At 36.4% G+C, this 25,742-nt stretch overlaps 1 protein-coding gene across 2 annotated transcripts in view; it reads right to left on the reverse strand.

The window, feature by feature from the left end:
- Window positions 1–533: 533 nt before the first annotated feature.
- The window catches only part of YWHAZ (tyrosine 3-monooxygenase/tryptophan 5-monooxygenase activation protein zeta), a 30,158-nt gene continuing 4,949 nt past the window's right edge, over window positions 534–25,742 (reverse strand). For both annotated transcript variants that reach the window (XM_037048292.1, XM_037048293.1), the window contains exons 3-6: window positions 7,777–7,900; window positions 5,527–5,690; window positions 5,353–5,448; window positions 534–2,599 (exon numbers count right to left, since the gene is read on the reverse strand). In XM_037048292.1, coding sequence (XP_036904187.1) covers window positions 2,540–2,599; window positions 5,353–5,448; window positions 5,527–5,690; window positions 7,777–7,900 — 444 coding nt within the window. In that variant the 3' untranslated portion in view covers window positions 534–2,539. The remainder of the gene's footprint in view (window positions 2,600–5,352; window positions 5,449–5,526; window positions 5,691–7,776; window positions 7,901–25,742) is intronic.

Here is a 25,742-nt window from a genome sequence, read left to right on the forward strand (position 1 = left end):
CTCCTCAGTCTAGCTNAAGCAAAAAAAAAAAAAATCCCAGGTTGGAATCATCTATTGGGAACTACTACGTAAAAACATATGAACACCTATTATTATGAAGCATTATCACAATTTATTTCAGAATCAAACTAGTTTAGTAGATGACTGACACACATAAAATAGGCGAATGTGACAAGGTTCAGATTTTACTTGTAATTTACTTGAATGAGATCCATCTCCTCAGTCTAGCTTACTTCTCCTAAACTATGGATTATTTCATGTCCTTGGCCTTGGGGGTCAGAAGAAATCAATAAGAAAAAAAAAAACAGCTGTGAGTGAAGATGCATTATGTTGTCGTCCCAAATGCATGAGCTATTTTCTCCTTGAAAAGGAAGCCCCCAAGGCCTCCATTGCACTTTTATTTGAATATAATATTTGAGACAATTGTCCTAAAGGGCTGATATTTCCCAGTTAATCTGAGGTCATAATAAAACAAGCAATAAAATAGTATTTGGGATTTTGGTTTCTTACCCTTATTATCAAGACTCACTGCCTCCCATCATCAATATTTATTGAGCATTTACAGTGTACTAGGCACAATAGAACATACAAGAAAACATTGTTCCTGCTCTTGAGGAGCTTACATTCTAAAAGAAAAAAAAAATACACCTCTTTTAAAATGGTGTTTTTGTTTGGTGTTTTCCAAGGTACTGAAGAAACTGTAGGGTGAGCTTTGGGTATAACTTAGCCCCATTATTTAAAGAGAGGAAGGAGGAGGATTTTAAAGCAGCCAATGACAGACCTTTCAGGATGGTAGAGTTTTATAGGGAGGTAACCCAACCTCATCAACAGAGACCCGCTGCAGTGAACAGGGCGAGGGACACAGTGCGTGGGATGCAAGCAAAGGAAGAAGGGTGTCCTTAGACACTGAGTGGAGCCAGAAAGATCATGCAGCCCTTTCCCCCAAGTACACGGCCACCAAGTAGGGATGACTGCTGACAAAACAACAGGCTAAAAAAAGGTAATCCTGTGCACCCAACAAACAGAAAGGCGGGCTGTAAGAGTTATCAAGAAATTCTTAGAAACAAAAGTGATTTGGAAGCACAAAACTTACAGTTAATGCTATCCAATGTCACGATGGGCCAAGAACATTGTGACTTCCAAAGTTACAAAAAGCCATGTACTAAAATTTTAAATGGAACAAACACATTACCTTTTCCCCTCAATCAACCCCACCTCTTAAAAACAAAACAAAAACCCCCAAACTCTCTTTTCCCTCAGGGGGTTGCGGGGCGGGGGAAGGGAGCTTGGGACATGGTTGGGGACAGTAGTCCTAGCAGTACTTTGTTGTCATGATAAACTTTGTAGTCAAACTTGGTAAAGCCCCACTAGCTGCCAAGAGGGAATAAGGAATTTCCAAAAATGTACAATTTCCTTGAGAGAAGTTTTAGAACCAAAAGACTAATTTACATGAAAAGCTGTAGAGAAGTAGTTGAAAAGTCCATTCATAAAACTTTTATTCCACTTACATGAACTTAATACACGTGTTCTTAACAATTATGCTTAGATTGTTCATGAAAATTTCATAAGACATTAACAAAGCTAGCCATCATCTCAAGTTATTTCCCTGTTAACTATTTTTACAGCACATGCATGTTAGGCAAGTATCAAAAAAACAAAAAAACAACAAAAACAAAACAAAAAAACACCCCCCCAAAAGAAACACCCCCCAAAAACAACAAAACAAAAAACAAAAAACCCTAAAAAAAGTTAAATACATGGGTTTTTGTTTGTTTTACTGCTATGCTTGATATACATACAGTAATGAATACCAAGCAATTAATTTTACTGCATCTTTACTTGTACATTTGTTCTTCGGTTGCCTAAAACATTTAAATACAAATAAAATGAGTGTAGCAAAAATAATGAAAGCAAACAGCAGGTAACTTTACAAATAATGGAATGTGAACCGTTTCTGCCCTTATCCAGAGTAAGCTGGGTCACACTAAAGAACAGTTCTGCAGCTGTAGTTCAAGGCGTGCACGCCGAGATCGAGCACTCCACAGACACGCACATGGCTCACAGGCATTACCTGGGGGGCAGCCATTTCTACCACAGCCCTCTGAGCGCTCCAGAACTTTTAAGTACCCACAACAACTACACCTGTGACTGGAACCAATGATCCCTTTTATTCCCCACCAGGACAAACCAATATGTAGGCAGTTTTCTTTGCTTAGATAACATGGAAGCAATTTTAGCACTGGCTCTTCGTGAAGCCACAATGTACCAAAAGTACTACGCCAAACATTTATAACTTGTATAAAAATTCCACATCCCCATATTGGCCACCTCAAGATGAAAACATAACTCCCTAAATATTAACTGGCTCTACTCCCCTAATATTAAACATAAAAACCACATGGGAAATATAGAAATTCAAATAGAAGTAACATAAACCTGTCATAAATCGTAAACAAAGAACTATTTGTGGGACAGCATGGATGACAAATGGTCTACTGTGTAAATTTGAAAATGAGGCAGACAAAAGTTTGAAGGCCGGTTAATTTTCTCCTCCTTCTCCTGCTTCAGCTTCATCTCCTTGGGTATCCGATGTCCACAACTGGTTAAAAAAGAGGGGAGGGGAGAGAGTGGGAGGAAGAAGAAATAATTTTTCAGCATGTTTCAGTTTGGGGGGGAAAAACCCACCTGAATAATTATGCCAAGGTACCAGAATGCAATCATGGTTTTTGTTAAAAAGGTTTCTTTAAATTTAAAAAAAAAAAAAAAAGGGCAGTACTGAAGATAATTTCAAGATACAAACACCTCAATATAATACGTTTATTTTCTCCCTAATTATTTTCTAAGTATGGTAAACAAAGATGTCATCAAATAACAAAGATAACAAAGTCAAATATGGGAAACTCTTGGTTATTCATAGAAAGTAAAGAGAAAATCGAAGTTATCAGAACAGACCAGAAAAAAAAAAAAAGAACAGACGACCGTCCTGAGAGAGACGGATGTACGAGCGCCATGAAACCAGAATCACCCAACTGGCCTGTGTTCCAGACGCTTTCCCCTGGAGAACAGACTCCCACTCCAAAGCGAGTCCCACATTTTATGAAATTCGAGAACCAGGATGATGAACTAAAATATAAATTTAGCTTTTCTAATATTTCTAGCGTAGAAAAATACATTTTATGAATTTGTCTGATTTAAAATAAATAGTTGAACACAAACCAGTATGGTCAGAACCAAATCTAAGAGGTAAAAACTGAATTGTGTCATAGTGGCAGAATTGTGGATTTGATTAATTTTTTCATTAATGTTACAGATTTTCCTTCAGGTTAAAAAATTATTTAAGCTGCTTCAAATATTAATGTTTTACAAGTCTTGCCATTATATAATTTTAGAGGTAATTATAAAAATTAATTCAAAATGACTTTAAATTTTATATTGCTTATACATTGAAAAACTAAGTGGAAAAAATCTCAATATTCTTCTAGCTCCCAACTCACCCACTGGTTTTATTAATTAACTAAATATATGTCTGACATGGGAAGGAGACTTCTTCTAAGGTCACACAGTTAACTGACATCCGGAAACCTGTGTGCTCCCATTAAAGAGGGAATTTTTGTAAAATAAAATGAAATTTCTTCCAGTATCTCTTTCCAGGTGTAACCTTCAAGGAGATTATTTTTACCTATAAACATGAAAAAATTTGATGCAAGATATTCTTCCTAGAGTTAACGCTGACAATATCTGATTAATCAGATCCCAAGTCAAGCACTAGGGAGTTTGGGAAAAAATTCCTTGACAGATGACAGATCAACCTACGGTGATAAGAGATGATACTGCTGAAGCTCGCAGAAGATACACAGCAAATACAGACAGACTCAGAACCTTAAGTTTTCTTCTCACTCAATTGTTACAAAATGTTCTTTATGCTATACTGATACCCAAAGTCAGCTAGAAGTATACTTCAGATCAGGCCCTCTCAAAGGGTGATGACAATACAACATAGTAACCAGGCCTCACATTCTAACTTTTAGAATGACAATTATCTTACCACTTCAAACAAGGAAAATACAAAAAAACTATTATTAAAATTAGCTAGCAAACTGAAGTGTTTCTTTTTTTGATATAAAAGGGTTCATTCTTTAAGAAACTGCGGTTTATTTTCTTGATTAAAATAGAATCTCACACAAGTTTGTAGGTAGCACCCTAACTGCACTTTCTAAAGTAATTTTAAGTGTTTGGTAATAATAAAGAAGTACACAACACTGCTTAAGAACCCACTGTGGGGAACATGTGACATTAGAACGTATAACTGGTTCAGGAAATTGGCAGTGTTCTAGAATAAAACTGGAAGTGAAATGTATAAAATGATTTACAGTCCCCAAGAGAAAAAGCAAATACAAACCAGTACCCCCACACTATATAATCTCCATTCCTAGCCATTTACACCTGGCACACAGCAGATACTTGATAATTTTTTCACCGAACTTTAAATTTAGTATTTATCTGAAGGAGAAGAATGGGAAAAACCCATTGGACCAAAGAGATCTATCAACAGACTGCAATGTGTAGACTTTATTTGAACATTATTGAGGTATTTGACGTAATTAAGGAACTACTGCAATTCAGTGAGATAATAGCAATGTGGTCCTTTTTTCGTCTGGAGTATACCACAGACAATCACAACCCTTTTTTAAAGAGACTAGGCAAAATAGATTTCTATTTGGATTCTGCAGAGTATCTGAAATTTTGAAGGTGAAGTTATTAACTCCCTACCATAGCTATATAAATATGGAGGTTATTCATAGTCAAGGAAACTAGAACTTCAGTACACTCACTGATGTGAAAAGCCAAACTCTTCTGTGACTCAAATGGAGGGGGGCGCGGGGCGGGGGGGGGGATCACCCAGACTGGAACAGAAAATAAAATGGCCTACATGTTTAAAAGTTGAAAACCATGAATCACAAAATTATTTTTATTTATTATTATTAGCCTTCACCTGAGGACATGTTTATTCATTTTTAGAGAGAGGAAAGGGAAAAAAGAGAAACACCGACTGGCTGCTTCTTGTACTAGCGATGGAATCTGCACTTAGGTACATACCCTTATCGAGAATCAAACCCATACAAAATTATTTTAACAATATATATTTAAGTAATGAAACTGTAAATTTTTAGTCCTTGGTCTAATATTTCAGTTTCTGTATGTCAGGTATTTTTTCCCTGCCAGTCTTAATAGCAGATAGGATCTTGTATTTAAAAAAAATTAAAAACCCCCGACCAATATTCCTCATAGTAATCTATACAATAACACCCCATTCAACCGGATTAACCATTAGTGATGCTGTCATGTACTTACTGTCAAGTTGTCTCTCAGTAATTGCATTATTAGCGTGCTGTCTTTGTATGACTCTTCACTTAATGTATCAAGTTCAGCAATGGCTTCATCAAAAGCCTATGATTGAAAAAAGTACATTTCAGTGCCCAAATAATGAAGATCACTGTATTTCCATATAACAGGTAAAATACATACTGTCTTTGCAAGAGAGCAGGCTTTCTCCGGGGAGTTCAGAATCTCGTAATAGAACACAGAGAAGTTAAGGGCCAGACCCAATCTGATAGGATGTGTTGGCTGCATTTCCTTTTTGCTGATTTCAAAAGCTTCTTGGTATGCTTGTTGTGACTGATCCACAATCCCTGGATAATAAAACACATCAAAATGTACTGATAAACACCTCCATCCCTCAAGCCAAACCTTTAACATCCAATGATATACTACAAAATATTAAGCTTTAGCAAACTTAACTGAATGAAGTTCTTTAATTTAAAAAATAAGCTTCTTTCAGACCACCATACTAACTACTGGTCAATGTCAAGACAAAAATGACTCTATAATTGTTCCCTCTTGGACCCCTTCCCCACATATAAGAGCACAACAAAGCGACATGGGTTACCCAGCCCGGGTAATGTAAAAGGCGTGTGGAGACAAAAAAGAATGGCCCAAATGAAAGAACAGATCAAAGCTCCAGAAAAAATACAACTAAGTAATGAAGAGATAGCAAATGTATCAGATGCACTGGTAAATAGGATGCTCACAGAATTGGTTGAATTTGGTTGCATATTAGATAAAAAAATGAAGGCCACACCGCTAAATGAAATAAAGGAAAATGTACAGGGAACCAATAGTGACAAAAAGGAAACTGGGACTCAAATCAAAGGAGTGGACCACCAGAAGGAAAAAATAAATATTCAACCAGATAAGAATGAAGAAACAAGAATTTTTAAAAAATGAAGAGTGGCTTAGGAACCTGTAGGACATCTTTAAATGTTCCAACATATGAATTATAGGGAGAAAAGGAAGAGCAACAAGTGGAAAAGTTATTCGAACAAATAATAAAGGAGAACTTTCTCATTCTGGCAAAGAAAAATAGACTTCCAGAAGTCCAGGAAGCTCAGAGTCTCAAAGTTGGACCCTTGGTGTTGGACACACCAAGGCACATCATAATTACATCACCCAAGATTAAAATTAAGGAGAGAATCCTAGAAGCAGCAAGAGAAAAGGAGACAGTTACCTACAAAAGATTTCCCATAAGACTGTCAGCTGATTTCTCAAAAGAGACTGTGCAGGCAAGAAGGGGCTGGAAAGAAGTACTCCAAGTCATGAAATGTAAGGATCTACATCCAAGATTCCTCTATCTAGCAAAGCTTACATTTAGAATGGAAGGGCAGATAAAGTGCTTCTCAGATAAGGTCAAGTTAAAGTTCATCATCACCAAGCCCTTATTATATGAAATGTTAAAGGGATTTATCTAAGAAAAAGAAGATAAAAAATATGAACAGTGAAAGGACAGCAAACTCACAATTATTAACAACCACACCTAAAACAAAAACAGAAGCAAACTAAGCAAACTACTAGAACAGGAACAGAAATAGAAATGGAGATGACACAGAGGGTTATAAACACGGGAGTTGGAGGGGGAAAAGGTACAGAGAGTAAGTAGCATAGATGGTAGGTAGAAAATAGAAAAAAGGAGGATAATAATAGTGTAAGAAAGGTAGAAGCCAAAGAACTTGTATGTACAACCCCATGAACTAAAGGGGGGGAGAATGTGGGTGGGAGGAAGTGTGCAGGGCAGAGGGGAGTGAAGGGGGGAAATGGAACTGTAATAACATAATCAATAAAACTTATTTAGAAAAAGATGACTCTATAACCATCTCAGTATTATCTTTTATCGATTTGCACTGCTGTACACAATGCTGTGACTGTTGTTTCTTAAAATTATGATAAAACATTCATATGCACAAAACTGGCTTTTTTGCAAGCATACATTTTAGGATACCAATATTAGGCAGCAAATATATAGCCAAATATATAGCCTCAGAACTTAAAAAAAAAGTGGGGGAAGGGAGAGAAAGTGTATACTGTTTTTCATTTAGTGCTCTGAGCAACTAAAAAGCAACAAAAAGTCCTGCCTGATGTGACTCAGTGGATTGAGTACCTGCCAGTGAACCAAAAAGACGCTCGTTCACTTCCCAGCCAGGGCACATGCCTGGGTCTCGGGCCAGGTCCCCAGTGGGGGGTGTGTAAGAGGCAACCAATTGATGCCTCTTGCACACTGATGTTTCTCTCCCAGTCGTTCTCCATCCTTTCCCCTCTCGAAAAAGATATAAACAATATCTTTTAAAAAAAAGCAACAAAAAACCCTGCATATACTTCAGAAAGAGACCACTTCCATAATGTTATTTATACAAGTTCATCGAACAGGTTAGAAACCCAGCATACCTTTCTTGTCATCCCCAGCAGCAACCTCAGCCAAGTAACGGTAGTAGTCCCCTTTCATTTTCAAATAGAAGACTTTGCTCTCTGCTTGTGAAGCGTTGGGAATCAAGAACTTTTCCAAGAGAGACTGGGGAAGAAAAGAAAGTCATAATAAGAATAAAACACTCACAAAACTAAAAGAACCTGCATTTCTTAAGAGTATAATAGCTAAAGTTATATATTTTTAATATAGTCATCGCCAGTAATACAGCAGTTGAATGCAGCAGACTCATGACTTTGTGGCTTAAAAGCAGAATGCTTTAGACAGCAACACTTAAAATTTGAAGTGTGTTCAGTTTATTACTCATACAGGAACACCTCATAACAGGTAAAGATCTTCAAAGTAAAAGTTTTATTTTTCTTAACTAAACTAAGACAGTAGTAGAATTTTGAAAATTATACTTCTAAAGAGTAAACCTTTAATTCATTAAAGAGATTTTTAGCTAACAAGATACATGTTTATGAATCGCTTCTAACAGATAAAACTTCTAACTGAAAAACAATCTAAACTAATTTTAATCCTAACATGCTAATAAGTATATCCTATAATTGATTTAAAGCAAAAACTGATAATCATATTAGAGTGAGGAGTTAGCAATAAAATAGTGATTCTTTTCTCTTAAAGGGAAAATATAACCCAATTTGTAGAATTAGGAAAATGTTTAAACAAAACAGAAGACTCTCACCACTCATTTCCCCTTACTAAATATGCTTTCAGAATCAAGGTGAAAGTCAATCCTCAACTGGGCTCAGATTCAACAAGTCAATTTTTCAAGGAAAAAAGGTACTGAAAATTCTTGGTCTCCATTCTTCTGGTACTTATCTTAATATGCAATATAATATAAAAATGCTTTTTAAATAACTCTAACTTTGTGTTTGGCCCATTGCTATGTTCCAATGGTGAATGGTGCATGAATAGGCTTTAATCCACCTTCTCCCCCACCTCCTGTGTATGAGGTAAGCAAGCTACAGACACCCAGAGGAAGTGAGTAGCGGCCAAGCCGGCAGTAGGACTAAGCTGTAGTGTATTATAAAAAAGGAAACGAAGGTGACAGAGGTCAACCTGAAATGTCTCCTGTGATTAACCAGTATATAAAACTACTGGTCTGAAACCAGAAGAGCACTTTGACAGGTGCCTTCATATTCAAAGACCTCTCAAGAGTACTTTGACCTCTGAACATGCTCTTTGGGGCATGAACACTTTGAACACTATGGCTGCCCTTTGGGGATCTGCCTTGAACAACAGAAGATAGTTCCATTTAATACAATAATCAGATTTTTTTTCACTTAAACCAGCAGGCCCTTGTAAGGTAACTAACATTATTTACTCAACTGTGGGACATGGTATAGCACAGTGGTTTTGGAATCACTGACTTTAAACTGTGGCAACTCCACACTTTTAAGGGCAAATTCTTTTTTAATTGGCTAAGCTAAAAATTCAACTATAAAGTGTAACAAAAAAACAGTGTAATGTGATTAATTAGAATCCAAAAATAACTTCAAATTAAATAATGGGAGAAGATACAGAAATTCAAAGAAGTCTTCATATACATTTCAACTGTGAACTGATCCCTGGCTCAGTACAAATATTTAAGATCTTAGAATAGTGAAGATATTTTCAAATAAAATAACTAATAATAGCTAAGCCCAGCCACCAAATCCATTCTCTACCTAGGCATTCCTATTCATATTTTACAGCTTCAACATTTTGTACATTCATTTATTCTCCAAATATTAAACACCACTGTGCTAGGCACTGAGAAAATAATGGTGAGCAAGGTAGTTTCTAGTTTGTGGGTAAGTGGTCTCGCAGGGAAGACAACTGAAACTAAGAATAATATTACATAGCCATGTCCTTCACTTTTCAATGACATCAACCCACTTGATATGTGTAAAGATGCAGGCCACCAAACATGCAGGTGGTTAAGGGTGAAATCATTTAAAAGATGCAAAACTTTAAAATGTACAACTGTTGTACCCCTAAAAATGTTGTTTTACACAAAGGTAAACTCACACAGAGAATTTTTAAAACAGCAGTTAAGTAAATCTTCCCCGGAGGTGAACACTAAATTAGCTATTACATCTGACTAGAAGAATAATGGCAACAAAAACAACTTTAAATCTATTAACCTGAACCCACAAGTAATAGGAAGGTTAAGGTAACAATAGTCAGGCTGCACACTGGCCTAATTATGGCCAAAAGAACCAAGTATCAATCATGGCAAATGTTTCTAGTGAAATGCTCACTGCGGTAAATTGACCAGGGATGAGGAGGCTGAGGGGAGGGGATATCACTTTGCAGAGTGAGACTTCCAAATCACTACGCCATACACCAGAAACCAATACAAAATAATACTCAATGTAAACTGTTTTTGGAAAATAATTTTCTTAAAAAAAAACTGAGACAGTAAACTCATCTAATTTACATATTAAATATGTATAGTTCTTTGTATATCAATTATACATCAATTAAACTGTTAAAAAGAAAAGTTGAGAGGGTAAATGGCATACTTCTATCTATCAAATCTTCCAATTACATAAAGCTAAGAACTATTACAGTATGAAAAATAAAAAACAAGAAAGAATGAATTAAAGATTGAAGGGAATAACACGCTGGTTCAGAGGGCTAAGTATGAAAAAAGAACTGTGGCAGGCTGTCTCCAAAGATGGCCTCCACTACTGCCCTTGTCGACCTGTTCATGTACTTGTAATGCCATGCCTCCTCCTGTCAAGAGGTAGAATTTATTTCCTTTCCCCAGAGATGGGGGCTTACTTTGTTAACTTGCTTTGACAAACAGAATATAGTAGAAGTGACTGCAGTTTCAGTTCTGGGCCTAACCCTTAAGAGGACTGGCAACCTCCCCTTTTTGGGAGAGCCAAGACAGCATGCAAGAAGCCAAACTACTGGTACTCTGCTGGAGAGAAAGGTCAAAGTCAGTTCCAATCATGGCAGATGTTATCAAGTAAAGCCACTTGGTTATTCCAGCCCCAGATGAATGCAGAGCAATGAGTGACCTCAACCAATACTATGTGAAGAATGGCCAATAGATTCTAGGCAAGCCCAGAACCACAAGAATAAATCACTGTTTTAGTCACTATGTTTTTATTGGTTTGTAATGCAATAGATAAATCAGAAAAATAATCATAACATTATCCCAATAACAAACATGACATTTTGACACTTTAAGCATTTTAATGGATTATTTAATTTGACCCTTCCATAACTTTACCTATAAGGCAGAAACTACAATTATCTTTCTCATATAAAAGACAATGCACTGTTTAAAACCACAGCTAACTTGTAAAGATACAATCCCAACTAGGCAATCTGACCTGTACTACCATTCTTACATTTTCTCCGAGTCATACGTTTACTAAAAAGGATGCGACCCCAAGATATTAATAAAATTAAGAAGGAAGTTAAAGAAAATGATTCCATTCTAAACTGGGCATAGGAGACCAAATCTACAGCATATCGTTGTTTTTTAAATGTACCAAGACAGGCAAGATAAACAGGATACTTCAAACTGGAGAGTATCCAGGAAAGCAAGCAAGACTGATAAGGAAACTATAAACTGTCACAACAACAGAAAAACTGTATATGAATGACTCCAGAAGACAAGATTAGTTAAGTTCAGCAAGATACAGGCAGATGTCTGCTCTATATGAGAAAACTTGTATAAATGGTCCAAGCTTGGAATAGGCGCCACCCAGGCGAATAGTGAGTTCTACTCTTCTCAAAGAGATTTTAATGAGAAAATGAAAGAAATCACTTGAATATTCTGTAGAGAATATTCATAAATCAGATGGCCTCATTAAACTCTAATAAAAGATATGGAAGATAAAGAGCTCATTGAATTAAGATAATTGTTAACACTAAACAGGTGGTTGAGTATGTTAATTTGTCAAACTGACCAAAGAAAAAATAAAAGTTCAATTCTCTGGATTTGGAAGCCGGAAAAAAAAGAGGCAAATATAGGCAGAATAAGAACAAAGGGAAAAAACAAGAAAACACTACTTATCAGAAAGCAGCAGTGATGAGAAAAAAAAATGGGAGCAAAGAAAATAGGAAATGGAAGAGAGGAAGGACTAATAGCTATTTTCAAGGTGTACAAAAACTTGAGACTACCCCACCAAGCATACAATACAATTTCCTAAATTTCATTCATCTACCTTAGCACAATGAATGCAATGACGACTCTGGGACACTAAAAATCTGAATTTAAAAGGAACACACAAAGAGTTCTGTAAGAAGTGTGGATAAGGCCTGTCACAACTTCAACAAAGGATAGACTGACTTGACTACTGATGTCCCTTCCATTTGTAAGATTATTCATTTAATATTGCACATTAACTTTCTAATCCAAATGTTAATTTACAACAGAAAAGGTTAAGTCAAATAGTATTTATAAACATCTTACACTCATGCATGGAAGAAAGCTCATCACTATGAATCTTGCTGAAATGTAATTTGACTTAGAAATTCACAGTATTTTCTAAAGCAATTTAAACTTTTTTTTAAAAACACAGTCACTATCTTTTAAAGATATTGTGGTTAACATTTTCAAAACTACTTAAGATTAATTTGTTGAATTGAGTTGATGCATGTTTCAAAGCTCATATCCAATTCCTCTCTGTAAATGGTTCATAACCTAGAGCTAAACACATGATTTGGAAGACAGGGTACTGAACCTTAGTCTAATCAACAGGTAAAAGAAAATTATGTGAAGCTTGAGATAATAGGTATTAGTGATATTTTCCTCTGCCACATTGATAATGGGTTGGCCAAAAAGTCCCTTAACATTTTCCTGTGGCTCTAATAGTGCTTAGTTGTCTTTAAATTACTAGAAACAATTTTGTTAGATTGTATAGTGACATAACTGTACAGTTATACAGTTATGATATAACATATAACTGAATGTTGTATCAGCATGAATTTTAAAAAGTACTTAATCAGCCGTGGCTGGTGTGGCTCAGTGGATTGCCAGCCTGTGAACCAGAGGATCACTGGTTCAATTCCCAGTCAGGGCACATGTCTGGGTTGTGGGTTGGGTCCCCAGTGGCGGGGGGGGGGGGGGGGGGGGGGGCCGCAAANGGGCGGGGGCACATAGCAAGCAACCACAAATTGATGTTTCTCTCTCTCCCCCTTCCTCTCTCTCTAAAAATAAATAATCAAAAAGATTTTTAATTTAAAAACTTACAATTTCAAGAAAGGTAAAAATGAAACTCAAACACAAAAGATAGATTTGTGCAGTGTGTGGAGAAGGTGCTGTGACTGATCAATCATGTCAAAATTGATTTGCCAAGTTTCTTAGTACTAACGGACATTCTTGGTTGGCCAAATAACTCTTTGCTGTGGGGCTGTCTTATGCACTGGAAGGTATTGAGCAGCACCCCTGGCCTCTACCCACTAGATGCCAACAGCAGGAGAATGAATGAAGTTATTGGTGGAAACGAAAAATGTCTTATTTTACAGAAAAAATGTAACAGACTTTTTGGCCAACCCTATACAATTGATATTCAAGGTCAAGTAGTGACTCCCTCTCCCTCAAGCCAGTCAAACTACCCAGGGCAGCCTACATTAACCATAGTTTTTATAAACACACCTTGATCCAAAGATGCTCTATGTAACATCAATGCCTGCTTTGGAGTGTATAAAAATTCAGGAACCACATAAACTGACTGGTCATCTTGTTCTGACAGCCCTTCCAGCGGTGGGTTCAACCTGCCTCCACTAATAGGAAATTAAACATCCAATCCTGATTATGAACAAATTATTTCTAATGAAAGGTTTATAAACTGAAAATCAGTCTCTATTCTAGTGATAATACCTTTCCCTGGTCTTCTATTACAATCACAGTCTAAACTAGGAAATGTAAAACATCAAATCTTTAGGTAACAATTAGACTAAAAACCATGTGAAATACCAAAATGTTGTCTGAACCAGTGGCACTTCTTGGACCAATAGCTTGGTGTAAGAAAAACAGTATAAACTCTAAAATTAGGCAGACTTTGAATTCCACTCTCATCAATTTTGAGATCTCAGGCAAGCTAATCACGCAGAGCCTTAATTTTCTCTTCTATAAAATGATTAAAAATAAAAACTACTTCAACAGCTATTAAGTCTAAATGAAGAGTGTAAGCAAGAAAGCACCAATCACAGCTCTTGACAGAGTTGGTATTCTACGTATATGTGAATATAGTAAGACAGAGGATTCTTAACAGTAATACTTTACTTTGGATTAAGTAATCTAAAATTTGTGTAACTAGTTAAGAACAGTGAAATACTGCACACAAAGCTTTCTTTAAAAAAACACAGAATTAAACTGTATCAAAGGACAAAAGATACATATTCTTTTTACATCAGACTTGTAAAGGGCACAGACTATGGAGACATACTGCCTTACTGCCCAAATTCAAATCCCAGTCACTGCTTACCAGCGGTGTCACTTTGACCAAGTTCTGGAATCTCTCTGGGCCCAAGTTTCTCATTTGTAAAAGGGAAATAATAGTAATAGATATGAAACACAAGACTGTTGTAAAGATTAAATGAGTTAATTATACAGAAAGCACTGAGAACAGAAGTGTCATGTTATCCTTTTGGAGGGTAAAACAGTCTATCTGAACCACATTACACCACATTTTCCCCCCTGCAAGCACCAAACTAACCAAGTAAATAGCCACAGTACCCTTTCTTAAAAACAAACAAACAAACACAAAACAAACAAACAAACCACACCCTAGTAGTAACAATGAATGCTCCCTATTTATGGTTTATAAGTTTTCGGTCTTAAGATCACTTTATATTCATAAAATTTTTTTTGGAAGCTGTCAAGATCAAGTTGGTACATACAAGTTTTCTAAAATTCTCATTTTTGTTTCAAGCTTGAATTTTACCACTAGTACTATTTCTTTTCCTTGAAGTGATATGACAGGATAGTTTGTTATGACCCCACTCATATATGTTCTTCAAGGAGTGCAAATTTCCAAGACATGAAAATGCCTATTCAAGATAGGTTGAACTATAACATACATGCATAATTTAAACAGCTTCATTTAAATATAATAGGAAACTTAAAGCTACCTTAAGAGAGCAAAGGAGAAAAATCTTAGGTCAGAATGCTGAAAACTATCAAGGAGTCATCATCCTACCAAACTTCTAAATAGTTAAGATAAAACACAAAAATTATTGAAGCTGATATTGTATGTTAGATAATAAAAAACACTCAAAGTTCTGCTTCTCATAAGACTTAAGAAATTGCTCAAAAATTACATATACTATAGTAAGCATATATATTCAGAAAAAGCAGCCAAGGAGCAGACTAGGTATATCCTAATACGCTTCCAGAATGCTTGGATAAGCTCTAGGATCCCAAGTAGTAACCCCAAAGGAGGGGGCAAAGGGAGACAAAACAGCCATCAGAGATATGGTGGGAGGACAGTTTGAGCAGCAACGCAGAGTAAATTTGCATTTAAAAGGCCTGGATTTTTGGTACGAGTTTCAAATACAAAATCATGACCTGCATTCGCATTCAATCTTCTTTTCACTATAGCATTAATCCCAAAATCTCCCTTCCAATTTTATTCCAGGAAACTGTCTCTAATACACTAAACACTTGCCACCCCACCACTATTGCTCAGATGCTCAACACAATGGGGTTATATCCCAATAAACCCACTGGAAGCTGAAAAAAGTTAAGATGAAAATACATTTAATACGCCTAACCTACTGAACATCACAGTTTAGCCTAGCCTACGCTACGTGTGCTCAGAACACAATATCCAAAAAACACTGCTGACAGAGTTCATCTTGCAGTGTGTTGGTTACCCTCGTGATTGCATCCCCGATTGGAAGCTATGGCTCACTGCTGCAGCCCAGCACCATTAGAGTATTGTGCCACACATCACTAGTCTAAGATTAAAATTCAAAATTCAAAGTATGGTTTCGACTGAATGTGTATTGCTTTTATACCATCGTAAAGTAGAAAAATCATTAACTCAGACCACTGTTACACCAGGGACTGTCTATTAATTTACTGAATGGCCACTTGCCACTTTGTACTCAAATCATTGCACTATGTGCTGTCATCATTTGGGCTTGCCAACTAGAATATACATGAAGCCAACTAATGAAAAATGTATTTCAAAGGAAAACTACAAGTTATAGAGCTGGGATATCTAATGTCCTATCTGGATGAATAAGTAACAAGAATATATTTTGTGTCTCCTAATATGATGCACCAAGGAGGGCACAATCTCAATTCCAGAAATTCTTCCCCCAAAGGCACAATCTAAATTTAATCATGAGGAATCACCAAATATAAATTGAGGGACACTGTACAAAAAATAACTGATCGGTACTGTTGAAAAGTGTCAAAATCATGAAAGGCAAAGACTGAAAAAAATGGTGCAGAATAAAAGAGAATAAGAAGACATGACCATGAAATGCAAAGTGTCATCCTGAATTGAATTCTGAACCAGAATTAAAGTGGTATAATTTCGTGAATAAATTCAGAGGTTACAGTTTATTTTATCAACTATTTATTAATTTACTGATTTTGATTAACACTTGATAGGTGTACATAAATGTCATTAACAGATAGTAAATAGCCCCACAATATCAAATCAAAGGAATCAACCACTAATGAGACATTTATGGACTGCAATTTGAATATATAGCTGAGGTAACAGTCTCCTTTAACTTGACCTCACCAAATATGTGAGTGGGAAAGACTAAAGCCTCCATAATCTATTTCTGTCCTTGACTATACTACTATAATACTACCATGCCCCTCTCCCATGAAAACGAGAGACGGGGAGAGAGATTAGGAGAAACAGATATTCCACTTTCACACAAATCATGCACAAAAAAATATCCAGTGGTTAAAAGGGAAATGGTGACAAAACATATAAGGGCCCTCAAATGTAATTCTTGGTGTTTTCATTTAAGTATAGAATCCTAAAATATAGTCTGAAATTGTAGTCATCAACCTTTAATGAAATTAAACAAAGTCCAGTTATTCTGACAACCCCCAACCCATCATTCCCGTAACTGTACTCGATAGCAGAGTAAATATGTTTCAATCTATAATTAAGTAAATACTATCTTAGGGGACATAAATTATCAATGCTTACAGCATGACCCAATGAGAAATCACTGAACCTCTAAGCTTCAACTCCCTAACCTGTAAAAATCAAAGAAAATTCAAATTTCTAGTCTTGCACAATTCTCTTGTGCACAAGGAGGAATTTCCCAGAACTTTCACTTTATTCTGTAAAGCCACCGAGCCCTTATCTTTCTAGATTTCTAAAAATTCTAAAACAAATGCGGGCTGTTTTTGTTGCAATAGGGATGTTAATTTGGAAACTAATCTCTTACTCCCTCTTGTGGCCGGAATGGCTTCCTTTCCTTTAATAGCAACCACCCTTTGCTTCCAACCAATTAAAGTGCTCCATTAAAAATGCTAAAAGTCAGGTAACCTAAAGAAAGTATTAGCAGACATTTTGACTTTAAACTCACTATCTTGTGCAATGTTGGCCTAAGAAAGTAAAATTTTAAGTGTTCTATGAATGATAAGGTCACACACGTATAAAAGAACAGAGCTGCTTAATTAACTTCATGAATGGAATCACAGAAGACTGGCCCATCACTTAATTGAATGCATTTCCCATTAAAAACAAGATTGTTAAGTCTTTACCATTTAACTTTTTAAAAGATCAGTAAATGTGACAAAGTCAAATATATTATCCCTGGTGTTTAAGAACTGTTAAAGCCAGCCTAAAATTTCATTATAATTCCCATTAAAAGCTAGAGTGTTTGCTCCTTTTTTAACCCAAAATGAAACAATCTGCAGAAAACTTAGTGCTGATAGAAAACCAGCAATGTTCAGCCCTGGCTGGTGTAGCTCAGTGGATTGAACGCAGTCTGCTAACCACATGATCGTGGTTCGATTCCTAGTCAGGGCACATGCCTGGGTTGCAGGCCAGTTCCCAGCAGGGGACTCACCAGAGGCAACCATACATTGATATTTCTCTCCTTCTCCCCTTCCCTTCCCCTTTAAAAATAAATAAAATCAGTGTTTTACTTCATATTCAAAATGTCACTTCTAAAGATTAAAAGTAAAATGGTAAAAGCACCCAAAAAACATACTGAGTATCAGGCGACAATTGGTAAAACTGTTCTGACACCCTTGAGGATTTTCCTTCTCCCCAAGAGCCCCCCTTTACAGTTGGCATCAATCAGCCTTGACCCTGAGGCCCAACCAAGGCCCCATTTCTCACCATTTCCATCACAAATTATTTTTTGGTTTAAAACACATTTTTTCATTGTTTTGTAACTTGCATACTACATATTATGTATAAACTCCCTAGTGGGCCTAGATTTTATCAGCTGTCTTAAAAAATGGTTGTTTTTTTTTTTAAAAGACTAGCTCTTCCATATGCAACTAACATAATTGTAGTATTTTTCCTCTCATTCTGTTGTACTGTTTGTGTCCATGCCCATTTTCCTTTCTAGATTGGAGATTTCTTTCTTTTTTTATAATATACTTTATTGATTATGTTATTACAGATGTCCCATTTTCCCTCCTTCACTCCCCTCCATTCTCCCCTTCAGTTCATTTAGATTGGAGATTTCTTTAAAGAGCAGGGTTTTCAAAAATAAAATATATATTAGATTAATTTTTTACAATAGAGCCCATGAAATAGCAAGTAATCAATAAGTATTAAAAATAAAGATTTTAAGGCCCTGGCTGGTGTAGCTCAGTGGATTGAGCACAGGCCTGCGAACCAGAGGATCACAGTTCGATTCCCAGTCAGGGCACATGCCTGGGTTGCAGGCTGGTTCCCTGCAGGCCAACTCCCAGCAGGGGATGCACAAAAGGCAACCATACATTGATGTTTCTCTCTCTCTCTCCTTCCCCTCTAAAGATACATAAATAAATAAAATTTAAAAAAATTAACTTTAAAAAAATTTAAAAAAAATAAAGATTTTAAGCTTATTGAAGTTCTATTAAATTAAATCTCAAAATTGATAAAATTAATAGTCTTATAATGATAACCCCCCTTACCAAATAAATGGAAACAACCAAAGGTGAAACTGGAAGCAAAAGCCATTACTCTTAACAAAGAGCATGATCACTTTGGGATATTTTATTTCCAAACATGGTAGAAAAGTAGAAATTCAATAATTTACTGAATTGAGAACTTGTTCTAAGTATACTATATAGCCTGTCTATATAGTACTGTCAATTTCACAGAATCACATTTTAAAAGTTATGTGTTTTGGACAGAATTTTCATCAAGCATCCCTGGGATGAATGTAGTCCAAGTATGCCCCGCCCCTTGGGCCAAAAATTATGATGAGAGTTTATGAGTCTCGGATCAACAAAGTGGGTCTTTCTCAGAAAAACATTTATAATGGCTTAGATGAGAAACATTCATTTCACCGTTGAGTTCTCCTTAGTAATACTGCTAATTTTATAAACTCCCAGACCCCAAAACTTGTTTACAAGATGGAAACTAACCTGCACTCTAACTTTTCTGATGATATCCAAGTCATTAACAACTCAAGCAAATAAAATTTCAACAAACAACAAAAACTGGGCATACCTTGCAAAATAAATGCAATAGGATCTTCCCTAGGTTTTAGGAGAACAAACATGCATACACAGGTTTGTCAACCCAGTGGACAAAGTCTTATTTTGGTCTACTTAACTCTACAGATTAACATTTAGCTATAATTACTTTATTTTTTTATTTGTAAGTACATCTTGTCTCTCATGCATGCCCTACTGGGGACTGGCCCACAACCTTGCCATGTGCCCTGACTGGGAATCAAACCAGTGAGTGACCAACCCTTCAATTCACAGGCCAGCACTCAATCCACTGAGCTATACCACGCCAGGGCTGTACTTACATTATTAACTTGCCATCCTGCCGCCCATGGCTAATATCACTGTCGTATATTTTTATTTGGGGGGGAGCAAGGAAGAACATTCACGATAAATTCAGTCCAAAGAAACTCACAAATGCTTACCTGTTGAAACCTGTTAGTAATCTATTCCAAAGTAAACAAACATTGCTCAAGTCACATAAGATCATACGGATAACAAATCAGCTATACTCAGCCATGCTTTGCTACCCCCATAATCCTCTATAGCAAAAGAATATCAATAGAAAGAAATGAGTGAATTCTGCTAAGATGACTATTTTATACGAAGTTACTAACTCATGTCACGTTATACTTTAACAGAAAATGCAGAACTAAATCAGTGACAAATGACAATTGCTACTGCATAACAATTTTCACAAAGGTACCAGTTCATCATTACAGGGAATTATTCACTAGAGAACAAATGGACACAACACCCATCGCACAGAAATGTACCAAGTACAACAGGAACTAATGATATGGTGGCTAAACACACTGTTCCCTTCAAGCCTAATTCAAATTTGTACCACCTAAAAAATATTAAGCATATCCTACTCCTTCAGTGTACTTTACAAGTTAATTATCACAAATGTTAATGGTCCTGTTTTTCAAGGAAAATGAAGGGACTGAAGCCAATCCTCTGAAGTGAAAACAACTTAGATATCAAGTTTAAAATTCTGAATCAGAGTAATAAAACTCTCAGGCCATAAAGATGGCAACTAGCAATGGCTTGTATCAGGTACAGCGGAGAACAACAAACTGGAGCCAAAAGCTTTGTGTAGAGGTTCTGAGGAAAAACTGAGCAGATGGAATAGTTATACTTACTTTACACAAAGGTAAGAGTAAGAGCTGCATGCAGCATAGAAGTGGGAATAGAAAATTAAGGTAGCAAGTCTGAGTGAATTAGCACCAGACACAGTAAAAAGTTTATAATGGAGCTTTTGTCCAATAAATCATGTTTATCCTTACAATATCACTTTCTTACCAATATGCTTAAATGGGATAGTAAGGAGTAGAACTACTACTGGTACACTGGGAATGGTTAAATAATCATGGGTACTATAAATGAATGTAAAAATTTAAGAACAACCTAGTCAACGTAGCAATAACTTGAGTCAGAAAATGAAGTCCAAGTTGGGAACAAGGTGTCATTTTAATTAAGTCTAGAAAACATGCTAAAATTAAGTAGTTAGAAAGAATAGATATTTTCAAATGGAAGATGAACCTTGACTTTCAGCATATTCAAATTGACCCCAATTCTAAATCACAAAAGAGCAGTGTTTGTTCGCAATGTAAAACCACAAGTAAGCAAGCACTACAGGAACTAGGATGAAACCTCAACAGGTATCTCAGAAACTCTAGGAAAAATATCATCCCAAGGCATATCAGAACTTTAATGGACAAGTTTTTTAACTTATTGATCAGAAAACACATTGATTTTAAAAACTTATTTCTCTCTCCAATATAAATGTGTGCAAGGCCATCTATTTTGGAAAAAAAATGTATGATCAAATTTATCTCGATAGTCCAATAACATTTAATTCCAAATTATACTGGGCTCCCTTTATGTGCTAGGACCACTTACCACATTTAAAAACAGGTATATATTATATTCACAGGGTTAAAAAAAATCCCTAAGTCTTTCATAGGTTAATGCCCAAATTTCAAGAAACAAGATTAATGTATAAAAAGACTTTTAAATTGAGCAATGTTGTGTCCTTCTAATGTTCTGATACCATGGATGCAGAATGTAACAATTCTTTTACAAAATTTTCACTTAATTTGTTGGAATAACCAAATTTCACTTGAGAACCTAGCTTACACTAGGTTCTTCATTCCTGGGTAAACACTGATAATGCCCTTTTTACTTGGCCTAAATGCTTGAGGATAGTTTTCCAGCTACTCTCTAATTCCCTTCAGCTTCTATCAGCAGTTACAGCCTTATTTAAGAGCCTGATTATTTTGTCTCCAAGGCTGACATTACACTGACTCTAATAACCTAAAACGCAATGCTACTTAAGTGCTATGGATAAATATGAAAAGATGTCTCCTACGGAGACTAGGTTTAATTCTTCAAACTGCCTTTCATAAAATTTTATAAAAGATGCACTTACGGTGTTTTAGCAAATATTTCCAAACTGTGGATCTATACATATTCAAAGAAAATATTTAAAAATAGGTTTACAATCCCCCGACCCCAATAACCCAGGTGAGAGAATGCTGGTGAGACCAGGGTGTAGGTTGGAGGTGGTGGCAGATGGTCAAATTCTGGACATGAATTCTTTTTAAAGGTTTTATTTATTTTTAGAGAGAAGGGAAGGGAAAGAGGCAGTGAAACATCAATGTACAAGAGATACATCAGCTGGTTGCCTCTCACATGCCTGCAACTGGGGCCCTGGCCAGCAACTCTGGGCATGTGCTCCACCTGGGAATCAAACCGGTGACCTTTTCATGAGCAGGCCAGCACTCACTCTATGAAACCACACCAGCCAGGGAAGGCTTACAATTTCTTCCTCTTTTGGGGGGTAGAATAAAAAAGTTGGATCAAAGTGTGCATGTTTTTTCTATTATTTGAGTCATATTTTTCACTCTAATTCCAATGTGTCAAATCCTTCATTTTTTTAAAAGATTTTATTTATTTATCTTTAGAGGGGAAGGGAAGGAGAGAAAAAGAGGAATATCAATGTATGGTTGCCTCTGGTGAGTCCTCTGCTGGGAACTGGCCTGCAACCCAGGCATGTGCCCTGACTGGGAATCGAACCTCAATTGTGTGGTTCGCAGGCCAGCACTCAATCCACTGAGCTACACCAGCCAGGGCTCAAATCCTTTAATCCCTTCCTCTTAGTTAACTTTTAAATATCTTCATAGCTCATGTAATCACCAAACAATCTCCAGGTCATCTATATCTCTTACTAGAACAGGTAGGAAGAATTCCATTCTTATTTGTTTCACTGATAATAGGGTAAATAATCTTTCTTAATCAGCTTGTTGGTTATTCTTCCCCTTCCCACCAAGAGCAAACATCTGCCTTTCCACTCTCATTCTTTTATTTTCTCTCAGTTCTATTTTTTATACCTCAGACTTCCCAACTGTGCAAAATATCTCATCAGTGGAATACTTAATACTGTGAAAACTCTTTAGTTATGAAGATGAATGTAACACTGCAGTGTTATTTCGAGAACCTAACCACTTACTTATTTCCAGTAAGTGGGCTGTCTAGTGATTTTTCAGCCAGACTAGGAAGGACCTAATAGCTGCCTGGTTCCCTAGCTTGCACCTTAATAATGGCAGTTCTGTGGGTGTGAAATGAAAATGAGTGCCTGAGAAACACGCACACCTTAAACCTGCCCTGGGCAGATAAAAATTCAGAGAAGCATAACAAAATAGGATTCAGTCAAGTTAACTGAATCACTATTACTAAAATGCTGTTGCTGAATGTTAAGACTCACAATTTTGTTCCTTTGCCTGCTGGAAAAGGAAGCCATTTTGCCTTATACAGGAGTTTTTCAATGAAAAGTTTCAAAGTTTCAGTTTAAATGAAACTTTGAAAATCGGTTGGTTAGTAACAAATCCTCTGCCCCAGAAAATAGTTTTTAAGGTTTCTTGGCTCTTTTAAACCCCACCCTTGGACTTGAGTTACGAGACCTCCCGCTACCACTGGGAGGGATGTGCTGTTGCCACTGCTTTTAAACTGAACCCCAGACCTGACTCAAATCGCACAGACGGTAATCAGGGGCTTTACCAGATTTTTATTCTCTGTAACAATCCTATGAGGTAGATATTATTTCCGCTTAATCGAGTTCAGTTCTCTCAGAGGACTGAGTGATTTCTTTAGTCCAAGAAGGTATTAAATGGTAAAAAGTTGTCTTCACTCAAAATCTGGAGCTTTTTTACATCACTAAATTCTTTGAATGTTAATTAAGTGTTCTAATACGTATTTCCTCATTTTGTTTTCCGTTTCATCAGTCAAGACAAAAATGTACAATTTCTGGTTGCTTCTTGTGGATTTACACAGAAGAGGTATCAGTGATCCCTAACTAACTTCGTAGGGGGAGGGGTTATGTCTCTCCCCACTACTACCAAGAGAGCCTTTTTGGTCTATGATGTGGCAGGAAAGGCAGACTGCATTAGTTCCCATATTGCTATTTCAAATTAACAGGCAAGAGAAGAACCGCAAGTTTTCTCCCATAAAGAGAAGTCCATATTGAAAGAATATGCCAGTGATCATCTCCCCTTGTAAGTGTTCTTCAACTCTTACACAAAGTAACACGGTTCCTACTTTGTCTGCTTGGTAGGTGGTATTAATTAAAACCTACAGAAAGAGGGTATTCTTTCGCCAGGTGTTCAACAATACAATAAGTCTAGTTCATTGCTGACACCACCAGCCAATAACAATTCTAAAACAGGATTACCTAAGCATTTTTCCTCAAATCAAAGTTCAGAAAAATAGAGTAATACAATTATAATTGATTATACATAAGATCTTAAAATATAATTAAAAGATCATTTTCACTAACCATAAAGTATTGGTTCAAAGATATTTTTTCTCCAGAAAGCAACATATCAGTTCTGCTATATTTTACTAGAGAGGGGGAAAGGAATTTTATACAATATGTTTCCAGAGTCAACATGACCTGTCTGAAAAGATGACAGGGACAAGAGGCTTGCTTGTAAAAAGCCACATTATCTGTAAATATCAGATTTTCCCAAGTTGAAAGAGAAAATGCCTTGGAAAATTAGCAGTGTTGCTGACCTAGTTCTATTATCCTCTTTTCCAACAGAGGCTCTTTTGCTCATTTACTCAATCAATACTTGAGTATCTATACTTGGGTGTCAAACTCACTTTCACCAGGGGCCTCATCGGCCTCACCATTGCCTTAAAAAGGCTGAATGTAACTTTAGGACTATATAAATGTAACTACTCCTTGAGAGTTAAGGGAGAGCTTGGTGCTGCCGCCATGTAGAAACAAAGCCGCATAAAACAGTGGAGGGCCGGATTTGGCCTGTGGGCCTTGTGTTTGCCATCTCTGTATGCCTTAGGAGGTAGGAGCCATGCAAAGATCACTAACAGTTTTACTCTTGAAAAGACAGAGGGTGGAAGCAAAAGCTTGTTTAGAATTCTCTGAGCCTTTTGTATAATAAAGGAATTAACTTTCATTTACCTAACCTTCCAAAATTCAAATTTCAAACTTGGGGATAAGCCAGTGATATTCTGAACAAGGGTAGTGTCCAGTATCAAACCCTCTTAATAATTTTAACAACAAAGAGCTGTTCAGAGATTATCTTGTTATTATCATCCACTGATCCTATGCAATTTTTTTTCTTGATAAGAAAACCAAAAGGAAGCAAAACTAAAACTGCTACAAGGCTTTTCCTAGGAAAATCCTCAGGAGCTTTTATACTTTCCGTGTGGAAAACATTCATACCTACCTGGAATAGCAAATAAATGTGTTAGTAGAGGGTAAATGTTACTTTGTCCCCCTTAATCCTAAAATTGACTTGTCTTAAGGAAAATTGTAATGTATAACAAACCCTTTGAAACCGAAATAAAAATTCTTTGATCAGGTGCAATAATTGGGGGGAAAACCACCACAGTGAACAAAACTCAATAATGTGTACACAGGGACCAGTTAACAAAGAGAGCAAGGGAGAAAAAAAAACAACACATTTTAAAAAAATGTTGCAGAATCCTAAAACTCATACATATACTTGTTACATTTATTAATTGTTAAGGAACGTAATAGTAATTATCTTTAATTTTTATTTATTTTTAAATCCTCACTCGAGGGTATGTTTACTAATTCGGTGGGGGAGAGGGGAAGGAGGGGGGATGTCAGCTGCACCCTGTATGAGCCCCAACAAAACCTGCAACCTTGGTGTATGCCCTGACCAGGGATCAAACCTGCAGCCTTTTGGTGCACAGGACAATGCTCCAACCAGTGAACCAAGCCACCCTGGGAGGGTCCAACACTTTGTACCCTCTTTTATTGTAGAAAAC

The sequence above is a fragment of the Sturnira hondurensis genome, unplaced genomic scaffold (assembly GCF_014824575.4).
Source record: "Sturnira hondurensis isolate 20B ecotype Veracruz unplaced genomic scaffold, ASM1482457v3 Scaffold0006413, whole genome shotgun sequence".
In the NCBI taxonomy this organism is placed as follows: Eukaryota; Metazoa; Chordata; class Mammalia; order Chiroptera; family Phyllostomidae; genus Sturnira; species Sturnira hondurensis.